Genomic DNA, 12,783 nt, shown 5'->3' with positions numbered 1-12,783 from the left:
GATGATCTTGGGCTCTTTGGATTCGTCTCGTCGAGCCGTTCGATTCGAGTATAAGCTCGTCAAAATCGGAGACCGTTTGGTAACTCAAATTGCGGTTTGAACCTTCCAACAGCTCTTTGAACCATTGATTCGGACTCATTTGGGCTCGGATTGGGTTGATCTTGGTGTCGTTGGGTTTGTATTTCCGAGACGCTCAGTTTGACTGTAAGCTCGCTGAAATCGGAGTTCATATGCTCCCGAAATTAATTTTTGAAGTTTCCAACTAGGTTTTGCCTCGAGATTCGTGCCCGATCAAGATAATTTTTGCATGACGTATCAAGATGCCAATACTAAAATCATGGTAAAAAAATTCCTCATTGATGTTTGATAAATTTTACTTTTATAAATAGCTCGAATTTGATCAATTCTTACAATAATGAGTGAAATATTGACGAACTTGAACTTATTCGATCTGTTCAACTTTTATAATAGCTCGACAACTTGGTAGATCATATTACGTACATTTATCCAATGTTGATGACAATTTATTTGGAACACTAAAACTTTTATCATTATAACAAATTTTTTTGATAAAATAATAATTAAATAGGTAGGCTTGACAACTTAAGAACTGAAGATTTATGATCAAAACATATATAAATATAAATCTGACATCAATATGATATATTTCTTATTTTAGACGTTTTTTTATTACTCTTAAATTAAAGCAGTTTTTATGTACAAATTTTAAAATTTTTACTAAAAAAAATGTTTTGAGAAGCTGTAAGAAAACCTTCCCAAACAAAATCTTGGTTGCTGATAGCTTTGGCTTAATTTCTTATAGACTAATTCGAGTGCTCACATGATACCTGTTAGTTTAAGATTAACTTCGTTATAAAATTTTTAAAAAATAAAAGTAAGATAAATTGAACTTATGAGATTCTTTCATATTAAAGAGAAATAGTAAGCAATATATGTTTCATTAAGCGAAATATATATAAGTTTGAGAAGAATAATAGGGGTGAAACTGAGAAAGCAAGAAGGAGAAGAATAATAGGAGAGAAAAAGAAGAAGAAGAAGAAGAAAACATTTGATGGAAAGAGAAAAAGATTCTGAATTGAGTAAAGTTACTCGGAGAAAGAAGATAAGGAAAGAGAAGCTGAAAAGCCAAAAATGGAAAAAAGGAGAGGAGAAAAAAAGGAAAAAGAGACGACCTTGCAAAGAAATGATGAAGCTTTTCTTCTTCGAGCATAAAAAAAGTTAAAAAGCTCTAAACGGAGAGATTCAAACCGCATTATAATTACAGCAATCTGTTCTCTTTCCTCACTCGGACTCCAAATCACAGAGTCAAAGCCAAAAGATGAGTAAGTGAAGTCAACCGAAGCAGAGAAGTGAAAGAGTGGAAGCTGTAATTGGGGGGAATGAAGCCTGGTCCGAGATCTTAATTTTTCTCTCCATTAATCACTTCTCAAGCTTTAATGGAATTAAATGGAGTAATTGAAAATAAACCTCGAGCCAGACAACATTCCCCTCAATAAAAAAGCCTCCTTTTTTCCCAGTAACCAGTAGTAGCTCTCTCTCCCTCTCTCTCTCTCTCTCAGCTCTCTAATTCTCAAGTTCATTGTCTCTCTCTCTCTCTTTCTCCACCTCAACTTCCGGCTTATTTCAAGGGTGGCGGAATGGGCGGTGAGTGGTCATCATGACTGAAATGATTACTCTGCTGAAACATCAAGTGAGAGAGAGAGAGAGAGAGGTGAAGTGAGTGAGAGAAGCAAGAGTTAAATAGAAGAAATAGAGGAGGAGTTAATAGAGTTGGTCAGCGTGGGCAGAGTTGTGGACAGAGACAATAAAGAAGGGAGAGAGGGAGAAAGAGACAGAGTAGAAGACAACACAGCTGAAGGCATCCATCCTACCACTCACCCTATTCTCCCAGCAGAAATGACCACGAACCCATACTCTCTCTCTCCCTCTCTAACTCTCTCTCTCTACCTCTAACTATCTCTCTATCTCTCTCAGATTCCTTCCACAGTTCAACCATTATTGTCGTAAAAAACTAAAAAAAGACATTTTTTTTACAGAATTATTTACTTATTGAGCTAAATACAGCCTTAAATAACTGTCTATAATACATTAATGTGGATAAAATCATCAAATAAATGTCATGTTCTTATATTTCATTAGAAAACTAAAAGAGTACTTAAATAAGTTTCTCTCTCTCTCTCTCTTTCTCTTTCAGATTCCTCCTACAGCTCACAGCTAACAGCACAGATTTCCCTATCTCTCCCTCTCCCCACTCATTTATACTTAATTAAAGCAATGGGAAACAGTTCTGGCAGAGGTGGTTGGATTTTTTTGGATTTAGAAAAATAGTACTCCAATTATATATGACATTAATCCTTTTAAATGATTATATATAATATATTTTATTAATAAAAATTTATTTTAGAATTAAATATAATATATTATATTCATCACACTGAGCTTATGATTAAAGTTTGTTTTAATTAAATTTGAGTCAAAATAAAATCATGATCTATATATAAATCACAAACGAACACACGAGATTTATTTGAAAAATTTAAATATGGGAAAAAATTATAGGAGAGAAGGGAGAACAACTTCACTATAAAGAAGAGGCTGAGGCGCTGAGCAGATAACGGCTTACAAATCCTAAGCCCTTCATAACATATTTATAGGGCAAAAATAGGGCATAAAAATAAACATAATTTCAAAAATACCCTTACAACCAAAATTTGTTTACCCCGACAGAAGATCGTTGCCCTCTTAGACCCCCGATATATCTACAAAGCATATGATAGTCAAGCACATAGATAAACAAGGGTCGAGCCAAATTTGAGGCAACTACTACAGTGATGAATAATATAGATATGAAGATAATGCAATCAATTTGTAGGAGGTGAAGTAATATTAATGTTAACGAGTACTAAATGAGAGTGAGCACATAAATGAGAGAAAGGAACATAAATAGAAATGATGGATGATTTCTTATTGGACATGTGACATAATTGTGGTGGTGATGGACTGAAATATTAAGGAGTTGGCCCCTCGAAAAAGGCCGATGATTTGCTTTGATAACTTTTTTTCTTTTTTAACATTCTCTATAATTTTAGCATCCTTGTTGCCATTTTGATAATATTTTTCCACATTTCTATGCTTTTCTCCCAAATATTTTGCATTTGAAATACTATCATCATTATGCTTAAATAATCCTTATTAAAAAAATTAATATTGAAGTTTGAAATTATTTTATCATATTTGCTTATTTGGTGACCTAATTTCTCAATAATTTCTTTTCATTCTAAAATGTTATCATTTAATAAGAAAAAAAAGCTTAAAGAATTATTTTCATATGAAAAAATAATTAGAACATATTAATTATCAGACAAAAAAACTATTTATTTATTTATTTAATTATTTCCGGGCAGTCCAATGGTCAGCTTCCAAGTAGTGGTTGGGTTAGTTACCTTCCCCTTCAGCTCTTTCCTTTTATCCATTTGCACAGCCTTTCAATTCTGACCGGCGTGAAAACGGGCAGTTAAGATTGTCTATATATGGAGCTTCTTATAAACTGACAAAGACAAGTAGCTAAATAGAAAAAATGGCTCATCTCTTTCAATTTTTTGGGCTTTATATAATTCAAATAATAATTATTATTTTTTTCTTTCATATTACTTTTATGGAAAACATAAGTACCTAATGTTTGCATATCTTCAATCACAATCATATATGACAAAAGAAATAATAATAACATTTTTTTATTGTCTTAAAAAGAAAAAAAATTATAAAAAATCAATTTAAACTAATTAGTTTATAAACATATATTTTAGTTATCTTAGGTTTTGTTTGAGACAACTTTATTACAGTTTCCTAAAGTAATTTTGAGTATAGAATTTTTAATTTTTGTATTAAAAAACTGATTTAAGAGGCAGTAAGCATTTGTCTTAAAAAAAAAAAGCCTTAATTAGTGATTTACTTGTTTTCAACACTTTTAACATCTTATAATTTCATTATCACTATCTCATTTAACTCAAAATAAGTGTTATTTATTTATTATTTTTAATCCAATAATTAATCATGTGATAATTATTTAATGTTTTGTATGATCATCCCAGCACCAGTGCACCAGATCCCATCAGAACTTCACAATTAAGCGTGCTTAGACGAGAGAAGTACTAGGATGAGTGGCCTTCTGGAAAGTCCTTCTATTTTTCCAAGTAGTGGAAGAAAGGCTTGATGTTGTTGTTATGTTTGTAATATTATAAGCATTTCAAGTATGTTTCTAATATTGAATCATTTGGTATTATATTATAATAAAATTCAAAAGGCTATGAGATTTTTTTTCTAATAAATATTAATGAGTGTATTAAACCAATAAAATGATATTATCATCTAATTAAGCTGTTAAAGGTATTTTATTTTATTTTTAATGCGCATACCTAATCCTCTTCTTTTAATTGAAAATCATGGACATTGATATTTACCTAAACTTACCATAGAGAAAAAGAAAAATATCATATATATACTACATTTTACTAATTAAGCACCCTCTAAGTAAGATTTTGTTTGGGAAAACTTAAGCTTTTCTGCTTTTGCTTTAAAGAGCTGATTATTTGTTTTTATGGTGCGTTACAAAATGAATGTTGAATATGGATGACTTTCGAAAGATGAGGGTACACATTTACTAAAAATTGCAGGAGAAATGAATGCTTACAGTACTTGAAAATTTGAAAAATCTTAAATGAGGAGGGGTTGAATTGAATGATTGTTTGGGTGGTCGCTGCCTCCTGCACTGTCCTTTGTTTCCAATCTCAGCTACGAAATTTACATCGATGGAGAAAGAAATGGAGGCCCCGACAGTTTCTCACTTCTCATTCATTCAATGTGAAAGATTCTTCTCTTTCTTTTGTTTTTTTCCCCCCCTCTTTTAGGGCAAATTAGACGTCTGGACATACAATTCAGAAGCGTCACATCACCCGAATATACTGGATCCCAGTGCATTCTGGTGACATGGCGTGTCTGGATTGGTGTCCGGACGAATCCAGACACCGGACATAATAATTTGCCCTCTTTTAGAACTATAAATATGTAGTTTAAATTTGTTATTAAATGTAACTTAACCTCAACTTTCAACAGCTTTCTTACTACTTTCTAAAGCAGTTTTTTAGTATAAAAATTTCGATTTCAAAAAAAATGTGTACCAAAAATTTGCTTTTTAAAATTGTAAGAAAATTATCCCAAATAAAATTTTGATATAGTAATTGAGAGCTTTAGATATCAATTAAAAGGCTTTTGATTTGAAGCTTAAGTATATTATGTGTATATAAGTTTATCCAAATAAATAAAAAATATATATGAATTTCTTCTTTAGTTCATGGGTTTTTTGGCTGCTTTTTCTTGTTGGTATTGTTGCCGGTTTATTAAAACGTCCATTTTGAGCAAATTTTTTTATATTTTTTTGGTTGTGATTTTTCTTATTTTTTTTATTTCTATGGTGAAAATCAGATTTTTTTAGTGTATAAAAAAGATGTTTGTGTCTTTTATAAATAAAAATGTTTCTAATTCTCTTAATAATTTAAGAATAAAATTTAAATTTTTTTCTATCAACTCTACAACTATTTTTAAGGACATTTATAATAATATTAAATGTTTATATTTAAGGCAATTTTTTTACAATTTTACTTTTGAGACAGTTATTATAAATTTTATTTTATAAATGTGTACAAAGGACATGTATATTAATTGATGAGATATAGAGATATAACTGCTTTTTAAAAGACTTACATATATCATTCGATCAATTAAATTTAACTTTTTTATATTCTTGATAAATAATTAAATTATATTAAAAAACATTGATGAACCTCAATTTCTAAATAATTTTTTTATTCTAGATTACAATCAATCATATGAACTTAAATATGACAATTATATAAAACAATAGCTGAAAAAAAAAAACAAAGAATAGTCATTGTTCACAATTTTTTTTTTTTTTAAAGAGAGCGAGAGAGAAGAGTCATAAGACAGTGGAAGAATCAAACCATTCAATGCTAGCACAGGCTAATTAGTTTTTTTAACCAAGTTTTCAAGAAAATGGTTTGAACTGGATTACAAACTTGGAGAAATTATTCTTTGCAAATGTCGAACGTCATCTATAGATCAATCAAAATGCACCACATCAACCCACTGCGTAGTATCGCGCCTCAGTACCGCTGACGTGACGCATTCTAGTTGATCTCCGAACGCTGAACAGAATAATTTCTCACAAAGAGCTTCAATGTTGTCTATTTAATCCACATAACCTTCTCATTACATTGCTCTAATCACTAATAGCCAATGAATTTTCATAAAATAAATGGAACTTTACTAATAATTAATCAATGATTACTTATCCTAACAAATACAATAACATTTAGCTATCTGATCACAGTTCCATACACTATTCCAAAATACAAACCTGAAAGAGAAGCTTCAGCTTCCCAGCCATGGTTGCTTGGGGAGCTCCAGCCCTCTGCCATCTCAGAATAGAACACACTAGCGTGTGCATGTTTGTATTAGTAATAAATTCACTAACAGCATCTCCAACCGAAAATCTCATTTTTCACTCCAAAATGTCGTGAAACTAAAAAATGCTGTACGATACATCTCAAATCGAACTCCACTTTTCCCCCTTTTGCAGGTAACGGTCATCTCTTCTTTCCCGCGGCAAGTTTGATAGAGATATAAAAATGACTGAGATGAACAGTGCAACGCCAATATTGGCGTCACGCTGTTCACCCACAACCAAATAATGGAAGTTTTACCGTTCGGCTGACACTGGTGAGGGACGCCATGCAAGCGTTTGGAGTTCGGTTGGAGATGCCCTAAAACCTAAAAGAAAATGATAAAATGTCTATAACACTAAAGATCTACTTCAGAGATTCAATTGGAATACATCTATAAAAAAACAAATTACAGGGGAAATACATAGAAGGCCAAAGCCAATCCACATATTCATCTTTACAAGCAACTAAATTCAGTTATTAAGTGTGTTAAAAAAAAAATAATAATAAAGGCTGAAGAAAAAGAAAGGTGCAAGCGACTATAAGAAATGATGGATACAAATATTAGAATGAAACAATTGCCTGAACAGACATAAGAGTCTATTGACGCCGAATATTGGAGCCTCGAACTGTAACACCATGCAAAAATTTAGTGTATCCAAGAAAGCTCAGCTTACCATCTGAAGGTCTGATCCATTCTTGAACAATGGAGTAAGCAGTGGAAGCGAGGTTCATTTCCTGTATTAAATGACGGATCAAAATGAGTATTTTGATGGCTTAAAGTAGGAGAAATTATAGCTTAAAATCATACTTGTGCCAGCTCTTCAACTGTGATGTTCCTGTTGCCTTCCTTCTCAAAATATTCAAAAGCTTTCATTGCCATTTGTTCCCATCCTTCCAAGGCTTCCAGCTGATATGGACTGATGGCGGCGGCACAAAACTCTTCGAAGTCCATCCTTCGGCCGGAAAGAGGTTCCAACTGTCAAAAAACAGAAAAAGCAAGTTCAGGTGATAATATTGTAACATATGTTCTTAGTTAATATCCTATTTGTTTTACTAAAATTAAAAAAAAGAAGCATGATTGACAATTTTACATTGAAAATTTTGCTTTCTTTCTATGAGATTTCACGTTCACATCAGAAAATTTATTTAAGAATTTGGCATAGCAATAAGCAATATCAAGATGAATATAGTGACAAATATTCGACACATGTGAACTAAGTATAACTGAGATGAGCTGCATAACCAATTAGAAGTTAGAACCATCTCCACCGACTCTTAAGCTGATTATTACCTTCGCAAAAACATTAATAAATATATATATATATATATATATATATTTATTAATGTTTTTGCGAAGGTAATAATCAGCTTAAGAGTCGGTGGAGATGGTTCTAACTTCTAGCTTTAAGAAGCAGTAAGAAAGCCATCCCAAACGAGCCTTAATATGAAAATAGAGTATTCCTCTTCATGAAAAATTTACTGACTTAGGAAAAGAAAGGAAAAAAAAAGTCATGGCAAAAAATAAGAACTAATATAAGATAATAGTTAAAAAAACTAATGAGCATATGGCGCACCATGTTCAAAATATCAGGAACCTTGGACTCTTTCATTGATTCGGTAGCATTCCGTAGGAGTGCCTGCAAGTGCTTCTCATTAGTTTAATAAAAAATAATATATTCCTTCCAGATAATTTAGGCAATAAAGTAAGCACCAAAATTCACCTATTTACATGCAATATACATAAAATACACACAAAAACACCTAGAACGGCAAGCAAAACTGTCAACTGATCCACACACGTAGATGCATAAATGTGTCCATATGCAATACACAAAATACATATGTAGACCAAAGTTTGCAAGAATAAGCTAGCAAGAACATTCAAATTGTCATGGAAAAAACTAACCATTCTGAAATTATCCATGGAGATGCGCCCATCCTTACTCGGTTCTAGTAACCTGAATTGGGATTTGAGATATAAAAGTTCATCCTCCGTTAGAGCTTTAGAGAGTGACTGCCATTGAGAAAATCAATAAAATTATATTAATTTGAAAATCATTTCTAACATAAGTAATCAAGTATCATGAAAAACCTCGCCCAGTGGATAAAGATGCCAGATGATCCAAATAAATAATTAAGTTATTTTCTATATTACAAAAGATTAAAGGATTTGACAGTTTTGCAATAAATCTATCAGTCTATGTTGAGAAACACATTCAGATACAGCCTTACTAAACCGGCTTGCCAATTTGCAAATCTCCTTTTGTTATCTTTCTTAACAGTTCCATATCATCTTAAGACCCTTCAACAGCAAATTTATGGCATTATCAGTAATTTGGATTCATCCAGAATAACACTCTAAGTTGTTCCTTTCTCTCCCTCTCCTCTAGTATAAAGAACTCAAACCCGGTTCAAATCTAGCAGTGTTCGTCTCCTTATATCACTTTGACCGATAAAAGAAGTATTTAATGTTGCATACAGAAGTATGCACACAGCGAGACATTCAAATACTATAATTTAAACAAATCCGCATTCATATATCTAGAAATTAGGATTACATACTTAACATTTAGAGTACGTCTAGGTGCAATGTCATCTGATGAAGCACAAACACAGGAAATGCTCAATTGGGAAAAGCATCAAGATAATAAGAACTATTTATTTCCTCCTACCTTTCTTCCTCTGGCTTTCATAATTGAGCCCTAGTAAAATTTGACAAATATAAGACTCCTTAGGATATCCTATATGCTATAGTAATTATAGAGGATCGGCTCTTTGGGAGCTGTTCAGTGTTTTGATTGGAAAGAGATAGGGTTGGAATGATAATTTATCAGAAATTAGACTTTTTTTTTCTTTTTTTATTATAATTTTTCAGAAACTAGATGATATTATTATGAGTATGAATTTTAATTGCAATCAAACATCAGAAATACAAATATAAAAAAGTACAAATGTTAAGATCAAAATTGGCAATATATTTATGCTAACACCTCAAACAGTATTCTTTAAAAGAGAAAACAAACAATGTCGTAGTACCGAACTCAAATAGACCAAAATCCACAGATCAAAAGTAGTTAAGGAGTTGCATATATGATCAAACGAGCAATAAAAAGAAAATAACAATAACAATAATAATCATAAAAAAATAAAAAATGGTGTTACGTGAATATTTCATTAATAAAAATCGACAAGTTATTTCCCTTCGAACATTAGCAATTGTTAAAGTAGAAAATAAATTTTTTTACGATCCCCACCGCAAAAACCCTTTTATTCATGCAAACAAAATGAGCGATCCCCACAACTTCTTTATAAAAATAGTGGTTTGAGCGAAGAGAACTGCTCCACAGCCAAGCTAAGAACATTTTTCATGTATATGACATGAATATTAATTCAAATTCCTATGACCACGATTTATTTCTGGTGCACATTCGGGCCTAATTACTCATTTTCTAATAGGGCCTCATATGTGTAGTCCCCCAACTTTAAGCACCACTTATATCAGTCATATGGTGAATAAGTCAAACCATGGAAAACGTAGTATGAGCAAGAGGCAAATGCTTAAACAAAATTCAGAAACGCCAATTGCTTCTCACATAAACATACCTTTAGCGCAGCACGCTTGAGAGGCGTGGCACGAACATATGCTTTGACTAACTTAAATATAATAACATCAAGAGAGACTTGCCGGTTTCCATCTCGCAACCAAGGATGAGCTGCAATGCAAAATTTCTTGGTAGTTTTAGGCAATAAAATGTACCAACAAACTACAAATATAAAATGAAAATTAAAGTTGCATAATTTGATACCATACCGAACCTACTTGCTGAAAACTAGCACTGCCAATGTCAAGGCGAACAAATCAAAGAAGGTTGAAGCTAATGTAAGAGCGTTAGTCAATCTTAAAGCTCATGCCACCCAATTGTTGTGAGAAATAAGCAAATGCTAGCTAGAACAACATTCATAAATTATGTGTACCAACTTAACCCTACTTAGTGAAAAATGAACTTGAGTGAGGTGTCTCCCACAAGTGAAATGTCACAACTTCAATTGTGAGAAAACAAAAAAAGAGAGAAAAGGATTACTTAGATTAGATTTGCAATATGGAATTTGGAAACTTTGAATTGAAGAAAATAAGTAAACACAATAATTATAAGAAATAAGATTAGTTGATTAATGAGACTAATTCAAATAAGACTTATTTAGGCTTCATTTCTTTAGATGATGGAATAAGTTTGAACAAGATTTTGAAAGCTCAATATGTAAAGAAACAAATTTGAACGTTGATTAATGATGTGAAAAACTTGATGACCAGTAACTTGGAAAAAAATACAGATTAGTTGAAAATATAGAAAACTTACTCAAAGCCTGCGCAGCCGTCATTCTCTTCCTGTAGTCTTTATTTAGAAGTCTTTTGACGAAGTCCTTAGCTTCTACTGAAATAGTAGGCCAAGGTGAATCATCAAAATTAGGATCAGCTCGCAGAACTGATCGGAATATTCCAGATTCTGTGCGTGCCCAAAAAGGCCTGCTACCACATAGCAAGATATAAGTTATTACACCAATGCTCCATATATCTGCTTCAGTGTTGTAAGATCGATGCAAGACTTCAGGTGCAACATAGTAAGCACTCCCAACAATGTCATTTAATCTTTCATCTGCAATAGGTGCCAAAATGATGGTGACCTGTCAACCAACTTAAGCTAAAACTGATGGCAACATTCTATGAAAAAAAAAAAACAAGCAATCTAAGAAAACTCCATGAGCAAGAAATTTTTGCATGAAAATTTAAACGAACATTAAATACATACATGCATACGAGGGGACATTGTTATCAACCTCTACCTTTTGGCATTGCAGGATTAATGCTCCATTTCAATGCCCCTTGGGTAGGTGGAGGCCAACTGGCTCCAAACACTAAAAAAAAAACAGACAAAAATATTTGTTGCCCCATTAAGGAAGGCATAATAAAAATAGAGCTCAAGCTGCACCTAAAAAAATAACATAAAATACAAATTTTTTTTAGAACCCTTGCTCTTCCTCTCTTCACTCCCGCACACAACCCTCTCTTATGCTACCTCTCTACATCGCTCCCACTTCATTACAAACATCTCACAACACTCAGCAAGGTAAAAGAGGGTGCGGTGCTTCTGGGTTCCTTGTAAGTTCCCATATGTCTTTCTTGGCACGATACGACGGTTATTTTATTCTTATGTGCTATATTTTGTATTGGGAATTACTTAAGAAATATTCATACATGCTTTTCATGGTACAGTGAGTATAAAATATGCTCGGCTAGGTGTTTAAAAAACCACCAAAAGGTGGTTTTTTTTTATGCGGAGGAAACATTTTTGGCTATAATGTCCAGTGCATTGTCCAGAAATGTTTTTCTTGGAGGGTGGGAAAACCCAACACGCTTTCTAATACCCACTTGCAAAAAAAAAAAAAATCAAACAAAAATGTTATAAGGACGAAAATGCTATTAAATAAAAAATAATGTAATGAAAGTGAAAATGGCGCATTAAAAAGTGCAAAATAAGTCAAGTAATACCTGCAAAATGAGCAAAATAACAAACTTAAATAAATTTTTCTGCTTAACAACAAGCGCAAGCAAGAACACCTCCTTTCGTAATATGAAGTCAACTGGCTCCGAAAAATTCCCATTTTTATGATTGTGTGATCCCGACCTCTCTGCGTCATCGGTTTATTTTTCTGTTAAGTGTGACGATGACGGTAGATAGTTTTAACGAGATTAGGTTCCAGGGGAATTTTCAGAAGGCAGATTGGGTTTTAGATAAGACACTACCCAGAGATTTCGCCCTCATTTTGTGAGGACTTTTTGATCTAAGTTATGGTTTCCTATAGGCGCAAGCCCCTATAGTTAATTACCCCTCCTGATAACAAGAGAGAACTTTCGTTTAAGGCTAGTTGTTCAAACGTTCACATAGGTTATGAACATATCGTATAATAGCAATAATATAAGGTTTCAGTTTTGGATTTGAATTTTAAAGTTTGGAATTTAGAGTTTATCACCATAAACTTAAAACTGGTGGTGGGGGAAGTGAAGACGAGCCCGATCAAGATCCCATGGTTCCGTCGTCCCGGGCTGTCATGATCCCTGGTCTACTTAGTCAGAGGAGGTAGTCGACCCAACCTGACAGAAGGTACCTTGTCGGCAGCCATGGGTTGCTTCGTCCAAGAATACCTTGTAGACCTGGGTTGGTGTTTGTCTAAGGGGATATAT

General features: G+C 32.8%; 1 protein-coding gene across 1 annotated transcript in view; it reads right to left on the bottom strand.

The window, feature by feature from the left end:
• Nucleotides 1–6,890: 6,890 nt before the first annotated feature.
• LOC110096226 (CDPK-related kinase 3) overlaps nucleotides 6,891–12,783 on the bottom strand; it is a gene marked incomplete in the record, with an annotated part of 24,259 nt that continues 18,366 nt past the window's right edge. Inside the window, 6 exon segments of the mRNA XM_020822070.2 lie at nucleotides 6,891–7,277; nucleotides 7,351–7,518; nucleotides 8,117–8,179; nucleotides 8,449–8,556; nucleotides 10,146–10,255; nucleotides 10,901–11,197. Of these exon segments, the coding sequence (XP_020677729.1) occupies nucleotides 7,140–7,277; nucleotides 7,351–7,518; nucleotides 8,117–8,179; nucleotides 8,449–8,556; nucleotides 10,146–10,255; nucleotides 10,901–11,197 (884 nt within the window).

The sequence above is a fragment of the Dendrobium catenatum genome, unplaced genomic scaffold, assembly GCF_001605985.2.
Source record: "Dendrobium catenatum unplaced genomic scaffold, ASM160598v2 fragScaff_scaffold_156, whole genome shotgun sequence".
Classification (NCBI taxonomy): domain Eukaryota; kingdom Viridiplantae; phylum Streptophyta; class Magnoliopsida; order Asparagales; family Orchidaceae; genus Dendrobium; species Dendrobium catenatum.
This window is presented reverse-complemented; position numbering and strand designations above follow the sequence as displayed.